The sequence below is a fragment of the Topomyia yanbarensis genome, chromosome 3 (assembly GCF_030247195.1).
Source record: "Topomyia yanbarensis strain Yona2022 chromosome 3, ASM3024719v1, whole genome shotgun sequence".
NCBI classification, from domain to species: Eukaryota; Metazoa; Arthropoda; class Insecta; order Diptera; family Culicidae; genus Topomyia; species Topomyia yanbarensis.
Genome location: NC_080672.1, coordinates 18,612,389 through 18,639,108, shown reverse-complemented (window position 1 = coordinate 18,639,108; position 26,720 = coordinate 18,612,389). Strand labels below are relative to the sequence as shown.

The 26,720-nt window shown below is 37.6% G+C and overlaps 1 protein-coding gene across 1 annotated transcript; it reads right to left on the bottom strand.

The window, feature by feature from the left end:
• Positions 1–83: 83 nt before the first annotated feature.
• LOC131688836 (MAPK regulated corepressor interacting protein 2) lies at positions 84–26,121 on the bottom strand. Its single transcript, XM_058973390.1, has 5 exons — positions 25,885–26,121; positions 25,626–25,710; positions 23,051–23,178; positions 1,168–1,227; positions 84–1,098 (listed from the first exon to the last, which is right to left on the bottom strand). Exons 1-5 carry the CDS (start codon positions 25,934–25,936, stop codon positions 914–916), a joined length of 510 nt encoding a protein of 169 aa, XP_058829373.1. The 5' UTR covers positions 25,937–26,121; the 3' UTR covers positions 84–913.
• Between the last annotated feature and the right edge of the window lie 599 nt (positions 26,122–26,720).

Genomic DNA, 26,720 nt, shown 5'->3' with positions numbered 1-26,720 from the left:
TTTGTTTTAAATATTGCTAAGTTGGATTAAACATAGATATTAGTTATTTTGATAAATGGAAATTTCTTTCAACCCATTTACGCTTGTCCTCGTACTGTATCAACATTGTTTTATATCAAATGTCTTCTTTTTACTAGCACTTTTTTCTCTTATCTCAGTTCCGTAACATATCTAATAGGTAACACTATCTCAGTATAATTACTTTTGACGATCAGCTGCGATTTTCTGTGCACCCCTAGCCAACACTCAATTGAAACAAATCGGTCTTTTTGGGATTTCCGTACCCAGCTGCTGTAAGCTCACTAGAGACAATAAATAGAGCTTCAATCCGTTTTCTTCGCCGTTGATGAGAATGGCTGGATTGTGTACCAGCCCTGATTTAGAACGTCAGACAAAAGTGAAACAATTCTTCGTAATTGTCATCCAGGTAACGATACAATTGGACAAGCTCATTTTCGAAATTTTGCTCAAATTGTGCACGGCTCATTTCCTAGGCCACTAATAAGCATACTTCAACTAAGCAACTGAAACGATCCCTGCTCTCATTCATTCGCGAACATAAACAAAACATTCCTAAATGCCCTAAGTATCATCACAAAAACATACCTTTCTTACGCCCACATTCCCTTAGTCTTGATTGGCTGGTTCTTCTGCAACATACTGATTTCGAGCTGATAATGCACCATTTGTTTTCTCAGATTTGCCCTTTGGATTGCTACCGACTGTTTCCATTTTTTTTTCTTCTAATCATATCACTACTTTTTACAATTTAGCCTTCCTCGAGAGTTTCACAGATTTTGCTTTATTGGTTTTCAGCTGATTAGTTTCGCGATAGCTTGTTTGCGGTGAGTAATTGTAAATTTTATATGTGATTTCTTTGTGTTTGTGTTTCTACGCCTAGCAATTCAGACTTTCACAGATTTTTGGTAATATTGTTAAATATTCTCCGCCCCCACCAGGACTCCAGATCGAACGGTTTGAAATCCACCAGCACCGGGCTGGGCGGGTCGTTGTAGTACAGTGTCGTCGTACTGCAATTCGAGCAGGTGGAGGACGCTGAACTGGTACTGCAGGACGATGAGAGGGAGGTGTTGGAACCTACGAATAAATGTAGATCGTTTTAGATAGCTACGATTTTAAAAAAGGGAGGCGTTTGCTTGTACTTACTTGTGCTGTCAGGGGAACCTGGAACGTCGTAGGGATTTGGTGCTACCGCCATGTTCCACGCTAGGGGTCGAAATAAAAAGAAACGAAAAAAGATGCTGATAAATTATTAATGATCATTACGATTATCGTATCATGCTTCAGAAAGTAATCTCTAGCAACCCGGACATTGTGAAGAGAAAGCATTGAATTGAGTGAACAAGGAGTGTATCTAGTTGATTCTGAAATAAATGAAACATTCAACGAACAGACTACAAAACATTGTATGTGTTCTAGTCGTAATATATGGCAGACCATTCATACAAGAATGCCCAACTTATTTATAAAAATTTCTTTCTCTGACCATACACGGATGCAAAAACAACCAGCGCAAATTTAAAAAATGATCGTATCCTATGACGTAGGCAAAAATATACACAGTGTTGGTTTGATTGGCGTCCTGCAGAAGCCAAAAGGTCAGACGATCATGTGTTTACGAAAAAAAATACAAAAGCTAACGCGAGCATTGTCTATCAGCTGATCGTGAGCGTCAGTTAGTTTCTGTTGTCGAAATCGTTGAGCTTTTGTTGTTTTTGTATGCTAGTATTAAAATTATTTGCGGTACAGCATTGGTAGTCCGAATTTCGGTTATCGTGGTGATATAGCTAAACGTTATGCTCATGAGCACTCCTTTTCATCCCATCGTTCGAGCAAATATTTTAAATCAGACCTACATAGCAGCTGCTACTCTTACTAATATGTTCAAATGAGTAGGGTGAATTGAGGGGATTAAATGAATTAGGGAACAGCTACCCTATGCTGCAGTAAACTATAAGTGGATTTTTGTGTACCCCATTCAACACTGATTTGACTTACAGCTTCTGATCACTCATGATGAGTGTGATGACTTCGTTTGTCTCCCCACCGCCGTCCTTTTAGCGTCGTTATTGACGCATTTTGTTTAGTGCCATTTCATTTCCCTACTGTTATTGATATCCCGTTTGTCTTACTACTAAAAAATGATTAACGGGTAGCATCAGGACTAAAACTGACAAACATCTACTCGTTAAAACGCCTGTTTACACGCTAGGTTAGAACGACACATGATAACCAGGTCCGCCGAGAGGGGAGGACCTTTAACAGGAGGAATGATTCTGTCAAATATAATTTCAATAACAATTTATTATAGTTTCAATATTGGCATGATTTAATTTCCTCTAATTTCTATCATAAAGTTTACCCATTCATGCCCGTGTTGTTTGTGGACAACAACGTTTTTAAACAGCTATAACTTTTGATTGAGGCGAGATTTGCTCACAAAAACAAGTAAGGCTCATTAATGTGATTATTGCCATAAATTTGAGTATTAACAGTTACAAGGATCAGCTCTAGAGCTGAAGGTGTTGCAATTAGTCTGACTGGATTCCAATGGAGCAGTGCTACCAGGGACAGTTTGCGTTGACGTCAGAAAATGAATTTTTCGTATAGCTTCGTTATGTTGCAATATTATTGAAAACTGATAAAACTTATCAATTTAGACTGTCGTTGGCTACGTTTTCCACGTAATTGGACTACTGTAATTATCCTAGCAGAATTTTATTGAGCATTTGAAGGTAAAAATTTACCAGCTTCTAACACTGCCATGGAAGCACCTATCTTTATGAAAATAGGCTTTTCGTGTTTCTTAGCCCCACCGTTTTCAAGGAAAAATAGTTTTGAAATCCTACATGCACTAGAAAAAAGTTGGGCATGAAAGGGTTAATCGTAAATTATATTATAAAGTTTATACTGCATTAAAGACTAATCAAAAGAAATCTTTGAAACTTAAAACTCAAAAAAGAGTTTATCGCGGAGTGGGCAAAAAAACATACGATCTTTTATGTAAATTGTGTTTTAAAGAAACGAAATTTATTTTCTATTTCATACTTTACTATAATTATCTCATGAATTTTTACTATTTAAAAAACTGAGTTAGTTAAAGCTTAAAGTTCCGGGTTCTCGAAAATGATTTTGATTGGAATTTTAAAACATAGTTAGAAACTTTGCAATCTGTTGATGGTGACTTCTATTTCTATGTATTTCAATCCGTCGTGGCTGCTAAATGGATCACAAAAGAATCTATTAGAAAGAGGAACAAACTTAGCTGCCTTCTTTTTAGAGTGCTCAATTGGTCAATAGGATTTGTGAAACGAATTCTGAATAACTCCACTAATCAAGAACATAAAAATCCACAAAGAAAACTAGTAAGAGACCATTAATAAATTACGTAACGCTTTTAGGGCAATACGGGGTACGACATATTGTGACATGTTGTGACACATGGGGGAGGGGGAGTAAGCTAGATCGTTACATAACATGTTTTTACTGAAGAAAAAAAAAATTCGGAATTTGTTACGTAATAAGGGAGGGTGGTATAGAGAAATTTGTGACATTTTGTTAAATGGGGGGAGAGGGAGTAAATTTTGGGCAATTTTTGTGTTACGTAATTTATGAATGGTCCCTAATGTTTCGCATTCACTTAGAAAATATTATTTAAATATGAGAAAGTTTTCCTCTTTAATGTACTATTATTATTATTACAACTTCGATATATATCGCACAGATAACACTTAATGCTATTGCTAGTGTCAATGTTAAAAATGTCTAATTGCTAACTTATAGTAGGAATTAGTGGTATGGAAGTCATAAACTAAAGCAGTTTCTTTGAATCTGTTACAACATCTGTCTACCGGATTGTTCTGGACATATTCTATACGGTGCCTAGGAATCTACAGAAGCGGACGATTCCTTATATCACGATGGGGAACAAATGAATCCTCGAGAGAATGTCGGAACAGTCAATACTGTTCGACAACATATCGAAAATGAACATTTTTGCAAGAAAGTGCGGCGAGACTCCAGCGTTGGCAAATCTAGCAACATGCATCTATTAGTATATGGCGAAAGACGGATAGGGTCGTTCCAATGTAATTTTCTGAGAGCACATCGTACAAAACTTCACTGAACGCGTTCTAGCCGGCTACTTTGAATGGCATTGTATGGCGCCCGTACTTGTACAGCATATCCCTAGGTGCTCCGGACCAGTGCGCAGTATAAAGATTTCAGTGCGTAGAAATCCACAAAATTGACTGTGTTCCGTTTTAGAAACCCCAATGCTGCAAAAGCCTTCGCCGTTGTTGGAGTGATGTGGTCGGCGAAACGAAGTTTTCTGTCGAATAACACTCCCAAGTCACGGATAGAATCCATCCGCTCGATGACACAGTCTTGAAGAGTATAATCGCAACCCCTTATATTTGCCGAGCGTACGAAACTTATCACCTTACATTTATCGACGTTGATTTGCATACCGTTTAGCAAGCACCATTCCTCTCTATAGGCTGTATCGTCTTGGACAAGCAGATTCGAGTTCTGAGGCAATTGAACGAAAGATTTTCAGATCAACAGCATAAAGTAGTTCTTCAGAGTTGATGCGGGTGCAGAGATCGTTGATGAATAAGAGAAAGATCAGTGGCCATAGGTTACTTCCTTGAGGCTCACCGGTTGGCGTTACGAATGCGCTTGAGCGTGTGGTGCTAATTCTAATATTTTTTTCTTTTATTTCATATTTGATTTTTTTTGGTTGCTTTGCCCATTTCATCCAGGTTTTATATTCTTTCTATTTTCTTCATTTAATCTCGTCTGCCCGAGGTTTTACCACCACCGCTACCACACCGCACACACAACCAACTTCAAATGTTTACATTGCTCCCAATTCTGAGCACACCTGTTTTGCTAATGCCGCCTATACGCCTGCTACCGCCACTATTCCCGCTGCTACTCCCACTGCTGCTGCCGCCGCTGCCGAAGCCATTTCAATTGTCGCCGATCCGATTCCAACCGACACCGATACCAATACCGCCCCCGCCACTACTGTGGTACATCATGCAATTCAGTTCGCTCCAACTGCCTCCAATGATGCCAATACCGACATCACTCCATTGCACCCGCTACCAACCCAAATTACCATCGCCAACCGCCCCGCCAACACACATATTTCGCTGCCGCCAATTACCACTGCTATGACCATCAGCCCCACCGATACCCACACCAACGAGTCAAATCGAATGCACCACATGTCACTTGCAGCATATTCGTCGTCAGTCGGATTCACTGTTCCGTCTACATCAACATCAACATGTAACAACAACTATGCAGCTCATGTCTCGCTTGCAACATCAACGCAAACTAATGGCAGGCAAGCTATATCAGTAATTTCAAATGTACCATATACCGGCCCCAAACAGTTCATGATCCAACCCGCGCGTCCCCAACAATTAACATATAACGAAACTGCTCTCCCCCAAAGAACCATTATTAAAAATCCCGCAATAGCCCAAAATAGTAATCAGAATTCCTCTCTCTTGGTAGCTCCCCCCGCAGAGCAATTACCTAAAGCTGAGAAGTGGTTCTACATCACCAGATTTTTACCTAATGAATCAGAAGATAACATTTGTAACTATGTACACGCTAGAATTAACTGTGACAAAAAATCAATCTTGTGCCATAAGCTCGTGCGCCAGAATCTTGATTGGCCGCTCTCTTTTGTATCGTTCAAATTAAGTGTTCCTGCTGATTTCGAAGAAGTAATCACATCTCAAGATTTCTGGCCAAGCGGTGTGACAATTGCTCCTTTTTTAGAGCACAACTCCAAGCAATCAGCGCAACGCAGACTGAATCCGTCCCTTCCCCCACCCCCTCGTCTGAAAGCCATTCGCAACAGAAACACTCTTGTGCAATCACCACAATCTCCAGCAATTATAACACGGCTAATTCGTCAATCATGCCCCCGCTCCCCAATGTACCATCAGCCGGTGTCAGTTTCACACCAAGCACACCAATTCCAGACAACCCTAGTTTAGACATATACTACCAGAACACAGGCGGCCTAAATAGCTGTGTAAGTGCGTACTGTCTTGCTTGCTCTGACAGTACTTACGATCTGTATTTGTTCACCGAAACTTGGTTGAACAGTAGCACACTATCGAAGCAAATTTTTGGTAGCTCTTACACGGTGTACAGGCAGGATCGCAACGATCAGAATAGTTCCAAGGTGAGAGGAGGAGGTGTTTTGATAGCATGCCGCTCAAAATTCAAATCTCGTCTGGTGCCACTCTCTAATGTCACCTGTAACGTCGAACAGCTCTGGGTCGCTCTTTCGCTCCAACATTACACGCACTATGTCTGTGTTATTTATATTCCGCCCGATCGAGTGAATGATTTAGATATAATTGATCAGCATCTGAACTCTCTTTCCCTGATTACGAAACAAATGGCTTTGAATGACAGGATAATTATTGTTGGCGATTTTAACTTTCCAGGAATAAAATGGACCAGTAATTCGTCCAGTTACTTGTACCCTGATGCAAACTGCTCTTCACAAACTGTTTCTTCTCGGAGGCTTTTGGACGACTACAATACCGCTGGTGTGATTCAATTGAATAATTGTTACAACAGCAACAATCGCCTGCTTGATCTCTGCTTTGTCAGTCAGGAGTTCGCCGGTACTTGTGCAATCACCGCTGCACCTTCACCGCTTGTTAAAACTTGTCGCCATCACCCCCCTCTCCATATCACTATTCAGAATTGCTCGCCTGTTATCTTCAATGAAGTCTGTGAATCTACTTACTACGATTATAAAAATGGAAATTTCGAAGCAATGAACAGGTTTCTGTTAGGGTTGGACTGGCACTCTCTTCTATCCAATGGGAACTGTAATTCTGCTGCCACGCTATGGACGCATATTGTATCTTATGCAATTGATCAGTTTATTCCTAAAAAGACACGCCGTGAACCCATGCATCCACCTTGGTCCAACCCAACTTTAAAACGATATAAATGCACCAAACGGACAGCACTCAGAAAACTGTCGAAGCATCCCACCCTTCATCTGAGATCATATTATATACAGCTCAACAATCGTTACAAGCGACTGAACAAGACACTTCACTATGCTTACCAACGTCGCATTCAGAATAGTCTTAAAACAAATCCAAAATTGTTTTGGAACCACGTTAACGAGCAGAGGAAAGAATCCGGATTACCCGCTCAGATGTCACTTGACGATTCATATGCATCAACCTTGTCTGGAATATGCAGCTTATTCCGTGAACATTTCAGTAGTGTCTTTACCAAAGAAACTTTAACTAGCCATCAAATTTTAGCTGCAACCAGAAATATTCCTCCCCATTCTCCCATTGGGCCCCACCCCCTCATCACAACTGCCATTGTCAACACGGCATGTTCTGAATTGAAGTCATCGTCAAGCGCCGGACCCGATGGAATTCCATCTATAGTGCTAAAGAAATGCATAAGCAGTCTCCTCGTACCATTATCAATACTATTCAATACCTCTTTGCATTCGGGAATTTTCCCTGACTCATGGAAACATTCTTACATTTTTCCCGTGTTTAAAAAAGGGAACAAATGCCTTATATCAAACTATCGCGGGATAGCTGCCTTATGTGCAGTATCTAAGCTATTTGAAATTATTGTGCTCCAATTCATCACTCACAACTGCTCTAGATACATATCTGATACCCAGCATGGTTTTATGCCCAAACGATCAACTTCAACAAACCTTGTTTGCTATACATCTTTCATCATCAAGTCCTTACAAGCACGACTTCAGGTTGATAGCATATATACCGATTTCTCTGCTGCTTTCGATAAGATAAATCACCAGATAGCAATGGCCAAGTTCGATAGGCTTGGGTTCAATGGTTCCTTTCTGGCTTGGATCCAGTCATATCTGACTGGTCGTGACATGACTGTGAAAATTGGAGACTGCTCAACCATGCCATTCGAAGTGACCTCTGGGGTTCCACAGGGAAGTCATCTTGGACCCTTCATATTTTTACTCTATCTAAATGATTTAAACTTTTCATTGGAATGCTTTAAGTTGTCATTCGCCGACGACTTCAAACTATTTCATCTAATCAAAGATTCTGAAGATACCGATGTTCTGCAGACACAGTTGGATATTTTTTCAAATTGGTGCAGCGTAAATAGGATGGTATTGAATCCTTCAAAATGTTCCGTTATCTCTTTCTCCCGCAAACGCACGATAATTAAATATGACTACAAGATTTCGCAAACCATTCTTAAGCGAGAGTCATCCGTAAAAGACTTGGGGATTCTACTAGACTCTAAAATGAATTTTAAGGATCACATAGAATATACAATTTCCAAGGCTTCTAAGTTAATGGGGTTTATTTTTCGTATTTCGAAGAACTTCGACGATATATACTGCTTAAAGGCACTTTACTGTGCTCTGGTTCGTTCAACGCTTGAATATGGTGCTGTTATTTGGGCACCATATTACCAAATCGATATCCAGCGCATAGAAGCTATTCAACGCAAATTTATTCGTTTCGCTCTTCGTCAACTTCCATGGAGAGATCCACTAAACCTCCCGAGTTACCAGGACCGCTGTCAACTTATTAATCTCGACCTGCTGTCCGTTCGACGAGATGTCTCTAAAGCTGTTTTCATTGCTGATCTGCTACAATCACGAATTGATTGCTCTAATCTCCTACAATATGTGGATTTCAATATTCAACCTCGTAGTCTTCGATTTCATCCCTTTTTAAGAATACCTTATGCCAGGACCAATTACGGGTATAATGAGCCATTTGCTAGTATGTGTCGTCTATTCAATCGTTGTTCTAATGTCTTTGATTTTCACTTGTCCCGAGATGTTGTAAAGCGATTGTTCCATAATACCCTGTCATATCGATAATAATCTCAGTGTTAGTTTGTAAGCGTAAATATTGTACTCGTAGTATTAGTTATAGTGAATCGTTTATATGTATCATTTGGATGTTTGTAATCTGTTGGTACAAAAGATGAGGAGGTTTTATGCCTGCTGGAGAGCGAGATTGAAAGGATTTCAGCTCCAGCGGGCTTTTCCCTGCTCCCAAATAAAACAATAAAACAATAAAACAATCTCATTTTACTTTTTTTGTATGTTTTGCCCTATATTTTCCTTTTTCTATTTTTACCATTTTTGCATCCTTTTCAAAAACTGTCTAATTTTTTGTATTTGTCCCATTTTTGCAAATCTTTTCATCTCTTCATGTTTATTCATTTTTTTTTTCATTTTATCTATCATTATATCTGTTTCTTTTTATCCGCTTGATCAAAACAGTTTTCATTAAATTTATTTAATTTATTTAACTGAACTTTTGTTTTATATTATTTCTTTGTATTTTTTCATGTCTTCCAAAAAAACTTCTTTTAGTGTTTCTCTATCAGACCTTTTTCATATTTTTCCCTTTGTGGCATGCACGTAGCCAGAAAAAATATCGGATGGGGTCCAAAAGTTTTGAAGTAAAATACTGGTTTTCAAAATATCTCCCTGAAACGATATTTCTATATATACTGAAATCTTTTGAATCAACTTTATTGCTGATTTTCAAAGTATTGGGTTTTTTTATGTAGATCCTTTCAGTATATGTGTATACCATTGTTTGTAGCTAGCTGATTCAATGCGATAGAGCTTTTATTCCAAACCTATACAACAAGACCGGTATGCTGGAAAGACAGTATTGTCAGCTGTGCCCAGGTTGTATGGTTTCCATGCTGGTAGCACACTACTTTTGGAGGTGGAGGTTCCGACATAATGAAATATAACTTTGCCCAATAAATCGCTGCAGATAAAAATAATTATTGCTGTTGCTAAAATAAACGGTAACCAAGCATATGAATAATGTTCATATGCTTGGTTGCAGGTTACGTTATTTTTTTTATTGAACATTCATTTTTCCTGTGGCAGCTGCTAACTACAAAGTGTGCACGTTAATAACCATGAATAACATACCAAGCGAAAAGGATTGAAAAAGCGTCACAGCGCGCACTAGATGCTAGGAATGCGAACGAATGATGAAACTGGAACTGCTGAAAGCAGCATACATTCTTTGCTCGCGAACGTTTATCACACAGAAACGTTTTCATTTAAAGAATTTTATTGGTGAAACCTATGTGAGGTAACTCATACTAGGAATATAATCTAATGTTAAAATAGCGCTTTTTCTGGAATCTAATGTTAGGATAGAGCAAATTTTCTGCTTTTGATCTTTTAAACGTTAAAACGACTAAAACGATATCAACCTGATTAATCCCGCAATTTTCATGAAGACAACTTTTTTTGGATTCTTTGAACTTCAAACATTTTTGTCGTGACTAACGACTTACCTTTCAATATAGGGGCCCCTTTTCAAAATTTCGGCAGAAAAATGATGTAAGATTTTGAACGCTTATATCTTTTGTTGTACTGAATGGATTTAATCAATTTCTTCGGCATTTTGTCGAAAATATTTGTACCAATGTTGTATTAAATTTTGGAATATGTAGGACATTCATTATCAACGGAAAAATAGTGTTTTGAAAAATCTTTCGAAAACGACTCGGAAAAGTGAAAATTTTCAGCCCATCCCGCACAGAGCCGTCAAAATGGTGCAGCAAATGAACAATAAAATAATGAAAAGTTTATATATAGGTTCACTACATGTTTGTTCCTTTGATTATTCGTATTGGGTTGCTTGACGAGAGCAGTTGGTGGGGGAAAGCCGGCATATTAGTTTCGGTTATGTCATTAGAACCCGGGCGGAAAGGAAAGGCTCATGCACGCCACGAGAACGAGCGAGAAAGCGATAGTAGTGAATATTAGCGAAAGCGTTACGTACAATTTGAACCTTAATAACTTTTCTTCTACTAAACGGATTGCCAATCTTGTTTCATAAATCGGAAGGAAAACGTTCAACGCTTGCTACCGATACGTTGTTTGCTATATAAAATTTGTTTAAATAGTTCAAAAACTACTTTAAATGAGAATCAACATTAATGATAAAACCTATAAATAGGGGTGTCGCAGCTTTTCTCAAAGCCAGACGTGTGTAAGACGCAGTGCATAACAGACGTGCGTGGTCGTGAGAAGCTGCATCGGACGACCAATCAAATTGGCTACCACCGGAGAGAGGAAAAACGGAGGTGGCGGTGAGAAGGCCAAAAAGCCAAAGGCTAAGAAACGCAGTCACTGAAAAGGCGGTAGTAACTGCCACTAAAAATGCTACCAAAACATCGAAGGCTGCAAAGCGTACTCATTCGGTGTGAGCTACGAAAGGGGAAAGATTGTATGGATGTACGCAGTAAAAACAATCTTCGGCAAGGTTTGAATTGTTTTAAAAGATTCCCGTCTTGTATCAACATAGACAAACCGTCCTTATTAGGACGAATGCAAAATGGAAAAAGAATTTAATTAGAAAGTTTCTTTTATTAACCAGTATTAAGTTTGCGCTTGGTAATTCTGTACTTTTACCAGTGAATCATGAGAAAATGTTTTTCTAATCTACAAATCCGAAGGTTTTTGCAAATCCTTCCAAGAAAATCAGTGAATGTGGCAACTCTGCCACTAAGCGAAAGCTACACCAAAACGAATGATGAAAATATTTTCATTTATCGAACAAAAGGACGGCCTTCCATCTGCATTGTAAAGTCTATAAATAGGAACACCATGATGAAAACTGTGCTCATTCGGTGTGAGCTGCGAAAGGGGAAAGATGTATGTACGCAGTAAAAACAATCTTCGGCAAGGTTTGAATTGTTCTAAAAGATTCCCGTCTTGTATCAACATAGACAAACCGTCCTTATCAGGACGAAGGCAAAATGGAAAAAGAATTTAATTAGAAAGTTTCTTTTATTAACTAGTATTAAGTTTGCACTTGGTAATTCTGTACTTTTACCTGTGAATCGTAAGAAAATGTTTTTCTAATCTACAAACCCGAAGGTTTTTGCAAATCCTTCCAAGAAAATCAGTGAATGTGGCAACTCTGCCACTAAGCGAAAGCTACACCAAAACGAATGATGAAAATATTTTCATTTATCGAACAAAAGGACGGCCTTCCATCTGCATTGTAAAGTCTATAAATAGGAACACCATGATGAAAACTGTGCTCATTCGGTGTGAGCTGCGAAAGGGGAAAGATGTATGTACGCAGTAAAAACAATCGTCGGCAAGGTTTGAATTGTTTTAAAAGATTCCCGTCTTGTATCAACATAGACAAACCGTCCTTATCAGGACGAAGGCAAAATGGAAAAAGAATTTAATTAGAAAGTTTCTTTTATTAACTAGTATTAAGTTTGCGCTTGGTAATTCTGTACTTTTACCAGTGAATCATGAGAAAATGTTTTTCTAATCTACAAACTCGAAGGTTTTTGCAAATCCTTCCAAGAAAATCATAGAATGTGGCAACTCTACTACTAAGCGAAAGCTACACCAAAACGAATGATGAAAATATTTTCATTTATCGAACAAAAGGACGGCCTTCCATCTGCATTGTAAAGTCTATAAATAGGAACACCTTGATGCGAAGCGTACTCATTCGGAGTGAGCTGCGAAAGGGGAAAGATGTATGTACGCAGTAAAAACAATCGTCGGTAAGGTTTTAATTGTTTTAAAAGATTCCCGTCTTGTATCAACATAGCTATCTACAAACCGTCCTTATTAGGACGAATGTAAAATGGAAAAAGAATTTAATTAGAAAGTTTCTTTTATTAACTAGTATTAAGTTTGCGCTTGGTAATTCTGTACTTTTACCAGTGAATCATGAGAAAATGTTTTTCTAATCTACAAACTCGAAGGTTTTTGCAAATCCTTCCAAGAAAATCAGTGAATGTCGCAACTCTGACACTAAGCGAAAGCTACACCAAAACGAATGATGAAAAGATGGGTTGGTGATGTATATGACATAACAGGGGTGTCGTGACCACACTTCGAAGTTATTTCAAATCTTGCAAAGCATAAATTGACATAATTTCAATGATTGTTCCTTTATGAATGAAATGACAAATTTTCAGGTCAACGCGGCAATAACTTTGCAATTTATAGAACAATTTTATATTTTTAGTTATCATATATTAACTGTCATCTCTTCCAAACAACTTAACCCTCTGCTGCCAACCCCGTGGTTTTGCAGGGTTAAGGAGAATCATTGTAAAATGTCCAATACATGATTTTATGTTGTTACCTCCACTAAAAACACTTCAGAACACTCCCACCTGTCATACATGCACATTGTCTGCTTGTTGAAATCATTATATGAAATTATTGACCTGTATTCAATGCGGAGAACTCGTTAATAAAATTGTTTTGCTGAATATACTAACGAACGGGATCCCCAGGAAAATTTCGCTGAGCCCGGTGAATCGAACTTAATGCGTAAAATTTAGCCATTTGAAAGAGATACAAGCAGAATTTTAAGAATATGATCATCGCGGTTATGTCCCGGACATTACCCGCTCCTAGGTTTTTGCTAAGTGTGTTCATTTTTGTACGAAAAAGATTCCGATGGTTGTTTCGAGAGATTTTAACATTGATATTTCAAAGGAAGAAAATTGTTCATTTCATGAATGAATGTCTCAACCAGCTTAGAATCCAGCGCATCCCCTATCAACGCAGACGCCAACAATAAAGGTTCTTTTCAAAACCACCATAATTATTATAAAGAATAACTTGAAACAATCCCACATATTTCATTGAGTATCATTCGATTTGAATTACAAGTCAAACGAGTAGTCACGACACTCCGGTTATGTCCTAGACATTACCCACCCATCTTTTTTTTTGATTATTTGATTTTCCAAACAAACTGAACGGAACAAAATAAAAAAATGTTAAGGGTTTAGTGTTTCTACTAAACCGTTGTGAAGAAACATACAAACTTTAGTTTTAAACTGTGAAGTCACACTCCATTTTTTAAATGTTTTCACAAAGGCTTCCAAACAAAAATCGATTTCGTTTCGGGGGGGGGCTATGGTTTCTCTCATTTGATTAAAAAATCAATTTTTCTATTTCTTTCGTTTATTTTTTGTGTTGTGAATTCCATTTCATTAAATTCTGTTCTCTATTTATTATTTTTGAAATTTATTCTTTGCTTTTGCATGGATTTTTTCAATATTATCCCATTTTTAATTGTTGTTGTTTCTTTACCTTTAGCATTTTTCTTTTTTACCCATTTAAAAAAATGAATTTCAAGTTTTCTATTTTGTTGCTGTTTTAATTTGAATATACGGCTAGTTATTTTATTTTTATCTTTTTATTCCATTCATGTATTTTATCATTTCTTTTATTTGGAAGCATTTTTAACGTTTCCCCATTTTCTTGTTTTCGTGCTTTCAATTTTTTAATTTGGTACTAATTTTTATATTTCAATTTTAGTTCTATATTTGTTTACTTTATTGCAATCTTGTTTATAAATATTTTGACGCATTTATATGTATTCCTTTTGCCATTTTAACTGTTTTCCATGTTTACAATATTTTATTTTCATTTTGTTGTTGTCCCGTTTTTCACTATTTTATCCATTATGCAATATTTTCCTATTTCTTCCATGTTTGTCTAATTTCGTTTTGCATTTCCTTTCTTTAATGTAATTGTTTCAATTATTCAATCTGATTTATTTTACTAGTTCCTCACACCAGAAAGCTCACAAACGGTAGTGGACACATCAGTTTTCAGCGTACAAAAAAGATCAGCACAACAAAACAAAGTTACGAATCGCGGAAACGCTGAGAACAAAAAAAAACAATACGAGACCGACAAAACACAAAATTTGACAAGAAGTAGCTACGGCGAGTACCCAGCGAAAAAATCCTTTTAGGGGCCCCTCGTAGCTTTGCAGGAAGTTTATAATAATTTAAATTTATTTATTGCTTATTGCTAGAAAAAAAAATCAATTATTTTTATTAAAAAAATGTTATCCAATTATTACTAAAGGAATAAGCTCGATTGGTGGTGAACGAAGTTTAAATTAAAAATTCTCCTATTGTTTTTTAAATTTGTTTCAATTTTGCTTGGCAAAAGAGTGTGACATGTTATTTGCTTTAAATCAGCAGGAATCTGGTTGAATAACTTAGGTCCGATGAAAGAAATGCGTTTTGAAGCGTTTTTATAGCTTTTTCAGATTCTAAATGCTGGCACACCCCTACACAGATACAAGGTAGTTCAGCAATGAGTGGATGTTCGCATAAAATTTTAGAAGTACATGCTGGGGAACAAAAGAGCATACTACGCATAGTCCCACATAACGATGCAACTTTTCTCTCTATAGATTTTATATGCTCAATCCAAGAGAGTGTGGAGTCCTAAATATTTGAAGCAGTTAGTTTCCTGAATTACAGACTGCCCCATTCTCGGGTCTGGATGCACGTCTATAGCTCTTCTAGATGAACGAAACAGCATATATTGTGTTTTTGATAGGTTCAAGGATGTTTACATATTTTCAAATTTTAACTTTTCCATTATCTTAATTTGGTCCATTTTCTGTTGTTTCTATGTTTTGGATTTTTTTCTATCTTTGATATTGGTAGGTTTTTGACTATTTACATATTACTAATCTTTTTTACAATATTTTAAATGTCATGTTTAGTTTTCTTGTTTTGTTCCATTTTATCTATTTATTAGTTCTTCCTCCTCTGTTCCTTTTTCGTTTTCTCTCTTTACATTCTACCCCCATTGAATGTTATTTTTGTTTTTATTCAAATTTATTATATTTCCATTTTGATACTAATTTGTGCAAGGTTTTAATTATGAGTATTCAATAAGATTGTACCAAATATATAAATGAAGGACTCGCAAAAATCACCTCAATCAGTTTCCCTGAAACCAAAAAGTCAATTACACTATCGAACAAATGAGATGTGTTATTATTAATGTTGTAGCGCACCGACACCTGGGAAAATATGAAAATATTGATAAATCTGGCACTTTCAAAGCCACCAAAAATTTCATAACGATATTTAAAAGGTTTTACGAATCAAAATTTGGTCGAATTGAACTTGACGCAATTCTTTGCACAATGTTCAACAAATCTAAAAAACCCTCATTTGCCTGCGTGCAGAGAGATGCCTTTCTATTTGACATTTGCTGTCCAGTTATAAAAGTGTCGTCTAAGCAAGAGGAGCAACATAGAGCAATTTTGCTCGCGTATATCCGGAATCCGAACTACTTGCACGCTAAGTTAGCGAAATTGTTAAAAGTTGCCAAGTCGACTATCACAAACGTAATGGGAACCGAAAGGAATAGAGGCCGATATTTACAAGCATATGCACCTGTCGAAGTTCACACAGAAATATCTGATTTTGCAGGATTTTTGTACCTGTGGTTTGAAAAGCGACATTTTCATTGCGACCGAGCCCGTCAACAAATTTACGTGAAAGAGTGCATGAAAAAACGTTTGCTACCATTCAGCAACACGATTATTCCACACTATTTTGGCCGGATTTTGAACCCTGCCATTACGGAAAAAGGACATGTAGTGGTATGACGTCTACTAGGTTCAGGTGGCGCCCAAAGACACACTAGAGCTCGGCCCAATCGAGGAATATTGGTTTATCATCAAGCGGCACTTGAAAAAGACCCAAAACTGTCAAAGTAAACTGTACAAATCTACACACACTTAATGTAGGAAATCGCCCAACATTTACACGTGGTGGCAGAGAAAAGGTGTTAGATGTAACTTTGTGCTCTGATGGTATTACGTGTTAGTTGGCAAACTGGCTCGTACCTAACGAGCTCGAGCCGTCGCACAGTGTCGCCTAGCCGAACAAAACCTCAAAATTTTATTTTGAATTTTTCATGATTTAACTTTTCTTTTTGGTTTGTAAACAGGTTGAATGGAGTCTTCTTAAAATATTTAGTCTTTAGGACAAAAGTTGGATTTTTTACAGAACTTCAAAGGTGAAATTTATGATCAATTCTGTAAAAAACTGCATTCTAACTTGTGTTATTCAAATCAATATATTTTTTTAGTTAAGATTCCGATTAGGGTCGAACTGGTTTCATTTGAAAAAATATTCGCTGGACTTATACTTGCAATTCGATTTAGTCGTTACAAGCCTTTCTACTAGCTCAGACATGTAGGAAAAATAATAAATCGCGCAATAAATTAAAATTCTTATGTTCAAAGTGGCTGTACTTTTTTAAGCAGTTCGGAAAGATCTCTTGTAGTTAATGACACTTGAAAATTAGTGTACTTTCCGAAAATTAATGTTTTGTTTTGCCCCTTTCTGCTCCGAGGCATGAAAAATGGTGATTTTTCATATGTCTGAAGGAGACGCATGGTAGTGTTTGATTACCCAAGATTCGCAATAAAATTTATAAATGTCTCTCAGCATTATCAACAATTGAAAAAATGTGTATTCTGCTAAAAATTTACTACATCAATTTTTTTCAAATAATTTTTTAGATATAGTGTACTTTGTATTCGTAAATGTTGAATTTTCCAACCACCCTAACTGCCAAAATTTTGAGGTGAACAAAAAATAAAAAATTATTATCAAATATGAATTCGGCGTCACAAAATTACCCATAGTAATTTTTTCATCAAATTCTATTAAGGTTTTGTTCGACTTTTGTATGGAAGGTGATCACTGTGCGTCGTTATCTGATTATAAGTATATCGTCGTTTATCATTTAAACGTCTCGATATCGTCACATATCGTAATCCCAAATCTACAAACTGGGACCTCTACGAAGACGACTTGGCGGCAAGGTTTCATGGGTATCTTCTGACAATTGAACGTCCAAGTCGCTTGGATGAGGTCGTGTATAAAACAAACTCATAGTAGCAGCACACCAAGAGGCTTGTCCGCTTCGAATTATGCGTGCTTCAAGCGAAATATCGAACTTGTTCGACTCAAAATATTATGTAGAAAAGCTTGGAATCGCAGACGCATGGACGGGTTGGCTCGCAAAGCATACATAGATGCTTTTCGATCCTCTGACAGAAGTGGTTGGAAAAGCCTCTGCACGAATGTCTCTCAACGAGACTAGCAGTTTAAAGAAGTTACTTTCGAAATCGAAAAACTTTCATATAAGTACGATTTATTACCGAAGGTGGCCGCGCTACTTATGAGGATGCAAAGAGCTTTAGACCGATAAGTCTGACCTCCCTCCTTCTCAAATCAGTGGAACGTTTATTAAAACACTACATTCGGAATGTTAGCTTAGGCGATCATCAACTGCGTGCAATGCAACATGCATATCAGCGGAGAAAGTCTACTCCCACTCTGTTACACAAGGCTGTCTACAACAATGAGAAAGCTTTTTCTCAAAAGCATTCAAATTAGAGATTTTTTTTCTTGATATTGAAGGTGCTTTTGACAAAATGTCTTTCGAATCCATTTTGGAAGCAGCACGAGGTCATGGAGTACCTTCATATGTCACGAACTGGATACACGCAATGCTTAGCAACCGATATCTATGCTCATCGTTAAGATAAGTGAAGGCAAGGAAACTGAGTGTCTGCGGATGTCCTCGAAGTGGTGCGCAGTCACCATTTTTATGGAACCTTGTTGCCGATGGTTTGTTGAGAAAACTTAATTAACTTGAGTTTCTGGCATATTGTTTCGCCGATGATTGCCATATAATTCTCGTTGATATTTGCATTAACACACTTTTTGAAATTTTGAGCACTGGTGTCTTCATGTTGGACTATCAGTTAATCCAAATAAAACATCAGTGATGCTTTCCACGCAACGAATGATTACAATCGGAGCTCTTCCGTTGCAGTTCTTTGACTCTGAGCTATAGAAGATCAAGTACCTAACGTTGGGGTAATTCTTGACTCAAAACTTAATTGGGCAGCTGATATTGATTTCAGAATCAAGTAAGCTTGCATGACCTTTCTTGTGCATACCGTCCTAAGGTTACTGATCTGGGAACAGAAACCCAATAGATCGTGCAATTAGCCACACAAGACTAAGACCCCAAATGGTTACTTGAGATGAGTATACACTTGCTCCCAGTGACCTTACACTCACACTTATTCCTTTTAAAATATTCAATGTGAGAATTCCTACTCGTGAGGAATAACTGTCTGGCTGGATGGTGCGACTCTGTGTGGAATACATTCGGCACTTCAACAGGGAATTTGTAGTAAAAGAATTCATTTTTGCTCTGACTATCAGGCTGCCCTAAAGCAATTAGCGAGTTCAAAATCGCAAGTCGAACTCAAATCGAAGAACTTGGTCTTTCTAATGCTCTCTACCTGGTCAACGTTTTCGTTTCGAAAGTGGTCTACAGTAAACATTTTTCCACGATGACCATGCGTTTCGTAAAACCGTACAACACGCTCGCGGAGTGCTTGCTGTTTCGACGCCATCTTTGATTGAACTGACAGCACCCGAACGAAAAGAAACATGCCACCCATTTCTAGGGAGTCCAGAGAGCAATTCTCTTGGAGAGATAAAACTACAAGGGGCAGCCCTATGGGGTTACACGAGCTGTAGACGTAGGACTATACTACTTAATGTAAAATATTTATTTTCTTAGCATATCAAATATATTTCTTACGTATGGTTTAATCACAACTAATCAACATCGAATATTACATATTGAACCAAACCTTCTTGGTTATCAGGTCATTTTATTTGTAGTAGGTGATCGAATCCGATTAAACTTATTTAAGAAGATCTGAAGAAAGAAAACTGTGACCGAACTAATATCTGGAACTAAATCTTTATAGCATAAGATTAGCTTGTAAAAACTTTTCGATTGTGTGTGGTAAAAAATTCGGACCAGTGAAGCAAATCGAATTTTATACAATATAATCAAATTTCATGTATAGACCAAGCATTCTAGTTATATTTTGCCATTATTGTAATTTTCCTAAAGTACGCATACAAATATAGCGAATGCAGTAGTCTTAATCATATATCGAAACTATAAATATACAAGAATCGAAAACAATCTTATATGTGGACAAGATGCGTTTTTGCAACGGTTTTCCGAGTGGCAGTGTATTCATTCATAAATAGGCTTTGTAGTATGTACCTATTAGTAGAATCAAAATACTATAGGCTGAGTGAAAATGAATCACGTGAAGGGGAAATGAATTGATCGAACGTAAATAATAAACTTTCGTTGTGCAATTTAGATCTACCTACCTACACATTCACCTCAAGTATTAAACCCAAGCGCACAAAGCAAAGTGAATCAACGCTGATGATGATGGGTAGAGCGAAAGAGACAACTAATACCACGATACTATGTTGCTTCGTCTGCCGCTCAACAGGTAACTGAGCTGCTCTGGCGAAATCCGTCCGTTTAAATAGTCGATGATGACGTCATTCATAGAAGCGTAGCGCGCTAGGCACACAAATCTGTCGTGCTGGACTAGGGAAGCGCTATCTTCTGTGTGTAAATGAGCAATATTTTACTAGGTTGCTCATTATTTAAATTTTTAATGCCATGATAACAAAAATCTTTGGGTTTATCTATCGGAATCTATTCTTAGAAGTATTTTGGGGCGACATGCGCAAAAAATTTGAAAATTTATCGTGAGATGGCTGAATTATATGCGTTTAAAATTGGACCATTTTTCGTTACATACCATTTTTGTAGAATTTGCAACGTGCACCCCTATATCGAAAACAAAGACGTAGTCCTACGTCAAAAAATTACGCTCTTTAGTTTACTTACATAAAGGTATTGAAATCATTCTTATTTTTTATTGAACACCCGTTAAAAGGGTTATAAACTGAACTATGACTCCCGAAAAGTCGTTCTGTGATCTCAATTTGAACCAGTCACTATTGAATCCTGATTCCTGATGAGGACTAAAATTTACACCCTAAAATAGAACAACACGTGATTACTAACTGCTAGAATAAGCTATATAAACTTCTCATCATTGCAGCAGCGATCATCAGTGGGACAACATGGATACGTTGGTATGTTTTATTCAGTTTATCTCTGCACTGTGGCACTGTGTAGCCAACAATGTGTAGCAATGAGTTTCGATATTGTATTGCATAAGTTAATGTAGGTTAAACACTAATGAAGCATTTGGAAGCTTTTCACTCACAGTTGGATAGCGAAAAAACAGATACATGTACGCTCCCGATGATTCGTTTTGGGTATATTAAACTACAAGCGGATCTTGAGACTGCTTTCGACACCACGAGATACTGTTAGAAAAGCCTTTTAAGCTGGGATATACCGCCATATTCTGACACTGACTTCGATTTTACCTTTAACACCGCGATCTTGTTGTTCAAATCGATGACTATGTGTCTGAATTTTTTTTCTAATAATTCCAGAGTTCCTCTAGGTAGTACGCTAGGTCTGGCACTATATAAAATAGCATAGTGTTTGAACGGCAATGCGTGGAAGAAAGCCGTTTTTTGTCGACGACTTGAAAATATTACTTGTAATAAGGAAATATGCCGATTGCTGTGAGCTACAGTATCTCATTGATACATTTAACAACTGGTTTGATGGAAACATGTTGATGCTTAATGTTTTGGAATCACTTCAGCAAATGTGAAATCATTTCCCAGCAGCTATTGACAAAGCGAATAAACTCTTGGGTTTCAAATTCAAAATTTTCAGCGAATTCCTGAATCCTTTTTGTTTTAAGGTTTTATGCAGTTCACTGGTGCACTCCTAGTTAGAATTTGCAAACAACGTCTGGAGCCCTTATCATGCAACGTGCAGTCAAAGAATTGAAGCTATCCAGCACAGCTTCATACGATCAGCTTTACGTTAATTGCCTTGGAATGATCCGTTGAACCTGTTACCATAAAAGTACCATTCCAGGCTATTAGGACTGCATACTTTAGAAAATCGTAGACAAGCGTACGCAACGTTGCAGCCCATTATTACTTCTAGTAGCTGAGTACGAAATCTCATAGGGCGCTCCAACCCGTATTCTTCATCCTGGAACATTGCTACATATCTAAATGCGGAAAACTAACTACAGTCCGATTTTAGCAATGATATGACGATTCAACGACTTTGTCGAACACTTAGACTTTGTCATTAATTCATCCCATCTTTTAAATACAAATACAAATGAGCGGCTCATAATAAAAGTCTACTACAGCCTAGAAGACGACCAACTTCAAACATAATATTCGTACTAACGTTCTTCTACGTAAGTAATTGTCAAGAGCATCTATCAAAACTGGACAAGAAGATAGCTGCTATTTATCGAGTAGTTTTTCTAGACAGCTTGTAGTGTTGAATGTAATTTTATATGGAATTTTATGCGTAACAATGAAGACAAAACTTTAACCGGATGCCAATTTTTTAAGCGTTTTTACGCCGAATTTTATGCTTTTTAGTCGGCTTTTATATTATAATACTCTAAAAAATTTTAAGAAGCATTGTCTAACCTAATTTTCCGTTCGAAATTAAAAACAGATTCGATCCAGAATATTCATCCATCCCTCTCGCAATTATATATAGGGTAATGAGCTTTTATTCACCCTGTTTTTATGATCACCAATACCCATTAGAAGACGTTGGTTACAGCAACGTCTGCCTTTTTTATTCAACCCATTGGATCACGTAGTAGGGAGATAATTGGGGCATTCGATTGGAGTTTTCGTTGCACTCAGACAGACGGATTTCATCATTCTCAGGCCATTTCCGGTATTTTATTGGATCTTAGGGACGACGCAAAGATGATGATGCCAATTTATGCGCATTCCATCGATTGTAGACCGCATAATTAATAATATAGTGCGACAGCTTCACTACTAGGGCCAAAATACCCCTTCACCTTTGTTTTGTGGTCGCGATGAGCGCGTTCAGAGATTGAGCTCAACATCAACTATCAGCACACAGTGACCATCAACGATAGTGATTAGGTCAAGCCTCGTAGAAATTGCGTACTTGTCAGTATTAATACTACTACAGAATTCATTCAACTTGTACATTCATGATCTACTTTTAACAAATTCAATCTAAAATGAATTAAGACAATTGACTTTCACTCGTGGTTGCTACACACGAAAACAAGATTCGATTCAGCCGATGACAGAACAAAACACACCTCCAAATGAGTTTGCACATTCTCATACTCACAATCATTTATGTATTTTATCAGCTCCTCGTGTTGCGGACTCAGATGCTCTCCTACGGCTTGCTGTTGCTGTGCTCGCAGGTAGTGTGTGGCTGATTTCTTCGTTGTCTGGAACACTGGTCGGGGTACACTACCGGAAAGGGGGGAAAAAAGAAAAAATCACGGTTATCTCACATCAAACAATCGCTTTAGTATTGACACAGAAATATGTTGTTCACAGCGGCAATAAAATGTGATGGATCTGTAAAACAAGCAGCAGTAGCCAGTTCCCTCGGTCGAAAGTTTAAAATAAACCTGCCAATCATTCCTCAAACATGGTCGCTGGCGTTCACTCCACTTACAATCTAGATCCTCGCTATGGTCTAACAAAGTCTGTCGACATAGGGACTAATCCCATAACATCCGACAGTGTATGCAATCCTCGAGGGCATGTTACATAAAGTTTGCCTTATCTTGTTGAACACACGTGATTTTAAGTTTTTAGACCTACAAAGGGATCGGCCAAGAAAAAAAGTGGACAAACATTCAACGATGAGTGATGTGTGAGAGGAGAAAACAAACGACGCATTTTCACGCACAACAACGACCGAACTAGAAAGAGAGATGTATACATTAGATCAAATTACGTCTAGCTAAGCGGACCTCAAGCAAACAGCTTGTCAAAGGAGACGAAACATATGCGTTGTATTCAAATGTTCCAGGAAGGCGACAACAGCACATCTTATCTATCTACTTATCGGGCAATTTTGGGTGTTTTATTTGCTATAAATGAGTGAATATCTTTTAAAGAAAGAAAGACATTTGATTTTTAGCTCTCATATTTGTAGTTTGGGTAAATGCAGTGGTCCAGAATGCATATTTAGCAGACAATTTAACGCTGTACTTAAACTTGACATGTAACTTAATCTTTGGGAAGATTTTTGTGTAATTTGAGAGGCTCTTCTTTTTATTCAGACAGACGGTTCTAATTATAACAAGACCTGAAAATTTCTCGTGGTTCAAGAAAAAACTGCACAATCTCCAATTAAGTAATAGAATTAGATTTGGAAATGTTTGTCAAGCACGTGGAAGCACTTTTTTCCAGTTAGAATTGAAAAACCTATAAAAATTCTTGATAAAGCTGAGTTTTAGTAAAATGATAATTCCTGCCAAATTTGCAATGGCGACCTCTGTCCCGTCAGAAAAAATTTATAGACGCTACAAATCCATCCTTCTAACACTGTGGCCATACTGTTTGGCCTAGAGCAAAATTGTCGTTTAAACGAATGCCGTTCAGTGCAATGTAACAGGGCTAAATGCCATTTGACCGAATGTTATTTGCCCTGAGCTCACGGTTCAAAGCGTAATGTGTTGGCCTCACAAGCCACTCTTCGTACGTTCGAGTTTGCAACCAGGAAGAATTCTTTGCCTAGGATTGTAACACTAGCCCTGTACTGCCCTTGTACGCAAGTGACGTAAACGCCATCGAGTATGCACGCCACTTATAAATACGAAAAAGTGAAATTTGATCAAAGTGTCATTTACAATTATCCTGCCAAAAGTTCGGTGACAAATAAATACCTTCACTATTCAGTTTATTTATCAACTACCTGGAAAACATTCGGTGTTGTAGTGCAAAAAATAGACAGATTACATCCAAGCTTGAACCAGTGTAGTACTGTGTAGTGCAATGTCAAAAACGAAAATGCCATTATAACGTTGCATAAATTCGGAACCAAATATTGTTTTTCAAAGCTCAAAATAAATTTCGTTTGGAGATTCTAGTGATCTCGAAACTACATACAAATATAATAAGAAATGCATCTCTAATTTCTGCTTCTTCCTCTTCACAAAATGCTTTGTCCATTTAGCATGTTAATAACAAAGAAGGAAATAACTAAAACAGTTCTATTTACACAGTTCGTCCACGATAGTCACGAGAACGATGTAAAAATAAGACGGATAGCGCTGAAGTGCATCAACCATTGACAGCATGAGTGATCTTCACATGTTTGTTTCATCCTACGACCACGCTTGCTCTGGTTGCCATGTTACCACGTGCTCGAAATACTCAGCCGATAGAGAACCTTTGCAGTTTACGCTTCCTATTAGTGATTAGAGTGCAGGTATTTATTATTCATTTGACTTTCACCTAGCCCTACATAATTTCCATCACACGTTATCGAGAATGCGCTCGAAAACGAGTTTGATAATTAAATTATCATACGAATGTTAATTAATGTTCGGTTAGAAAATGTTGCACTACTGAGGAAATTCGTTCCTCATAAAAACCAAGCCCATTCTAATCGGTTACGAAACACACCGGCTTTTGACAGAGACGGCGTGCTGAACTCCCATACAAGCATATTCTAGATTGACAGCTAACCACTGCATTTCATCATTCGTACTAAACGTTATGTAACACTATCAACCTGAGCCAAACCATTCTTCGATGCACTGATGCAAACGTTAGCAAACACTTTACTTCCCGCTTGCGACTCTGCATCACTATGCAGAAAAAAGTCCAAATCAAACCCGCATCCCACACATTTTCAGGTTAGGTACTTGTTATGTAAACTTTTGAACCCAGCTACTCACCTCAATTCACTGTCTATATCACAGTCACCGTTCTTCTTGCCCAAATCACGCATCAGCTCAAACTTTTCATAATTCTGCGGTATCCCTGGAAAACGATCAAATAGAGAAAGTCTCCAATCAGTCCTGTTGTTTGATCACGAGAAAAATAAAACAAAATCTTCCGGTCGCATCAAAATCGATTGCACAACATTTAGCCCCGAGTTCGTCAGATGATTTTCCGCCCCACTCACAGCCACCGACATGCTTCCAGCGTGCGTACCTCTTCGCGTTTTCGCCACCAGTTTGCTGGGACCTTTGGAAACAGTATACATCCTGCGAGTCCGCCCGAAACCGCACAACCAACAGTAGGAACTACTTCACTTACAGACCGCAAACAGACAGCGACAGACAGCCGACAGTAATTGTCATCGATAAACTAATTCAAAGTGAGAAACTTTAATCAATCAGTGCAAAAGTACGACTGCCGTACCGCGGCTGTCTACGAACCGCGAGGCCTACTGTCCACCCGAAACCGTGTGTCTTGTGAATGAGCAACGACAACGCGATGGTCCGCTCTCTTGCGCATGAGAAAGAGAGAGTGTGTGTGTAAAAGTTGGAAGTCGAACCTTCTGGATGAAGTTTGATGCAAGATTCTGCTAGATGGCGGCACATTTGGTATTTTTATTCGAGATCTATCTTCGCAATATCAAGCGTTGACCCTTTATAAGGCGGTGGCAACTATTTTCTTACATCTTTTTTATTGAGATAATGCGAAAACTCTCAGATTGGTGAAGAGTTTCTGAAAAAAAATTCTAGACACTAAAATTTACTCGCTTTTGAAAACAATGAATGCTCTAAACTCTAAAAGTTGGTGATTAAATTTGTAAAAACAACTATTTTTTATCCGAGAACTTTGTTTTAGTGGTAAAAATTACTAAGAGAACAATATATTAAATTAAAATAGATGGTAATATAATTGCGACCGCCCGTTCAAAACCGTCAGTTTTCCTAATGTTTGATTTATTTCAAACTAGATCGGTGCATATATAAAGTAAAATTGAGCTGACTCAGAAATTCTAAAAGCAATGAAGGTGGTTTACTCCTTATGACTTGATT

What these genes read in the sequence shown, in the direction of transcription:
- LOC131688836 (XM_058973390.1), bottom strand. Translation starts at nt 25,936, where the DNA reads ATGTATACTGTTTCCAAAGGTCCCAGCAAACTGGTGGCGAAAACGCGA. An exon ending in GGTGGCGAAAACGCGAAGAG is followed by an intron (nt 25,711 to 25,884) that starts GTACGCACGCTG and finishes ATCGTTTTCCAG; the next exon opens with GGATACCGCAGAATTATGAA. An exon ending in AGGTTCCCCTGACAGCACAA is followed by an intron (nt 1,099 to 1,167) that starts GTAAGTACAAGC and finishes ATTTATTCGTAG; the next exon opens with GTTCCAACACCTCCCTCTCA.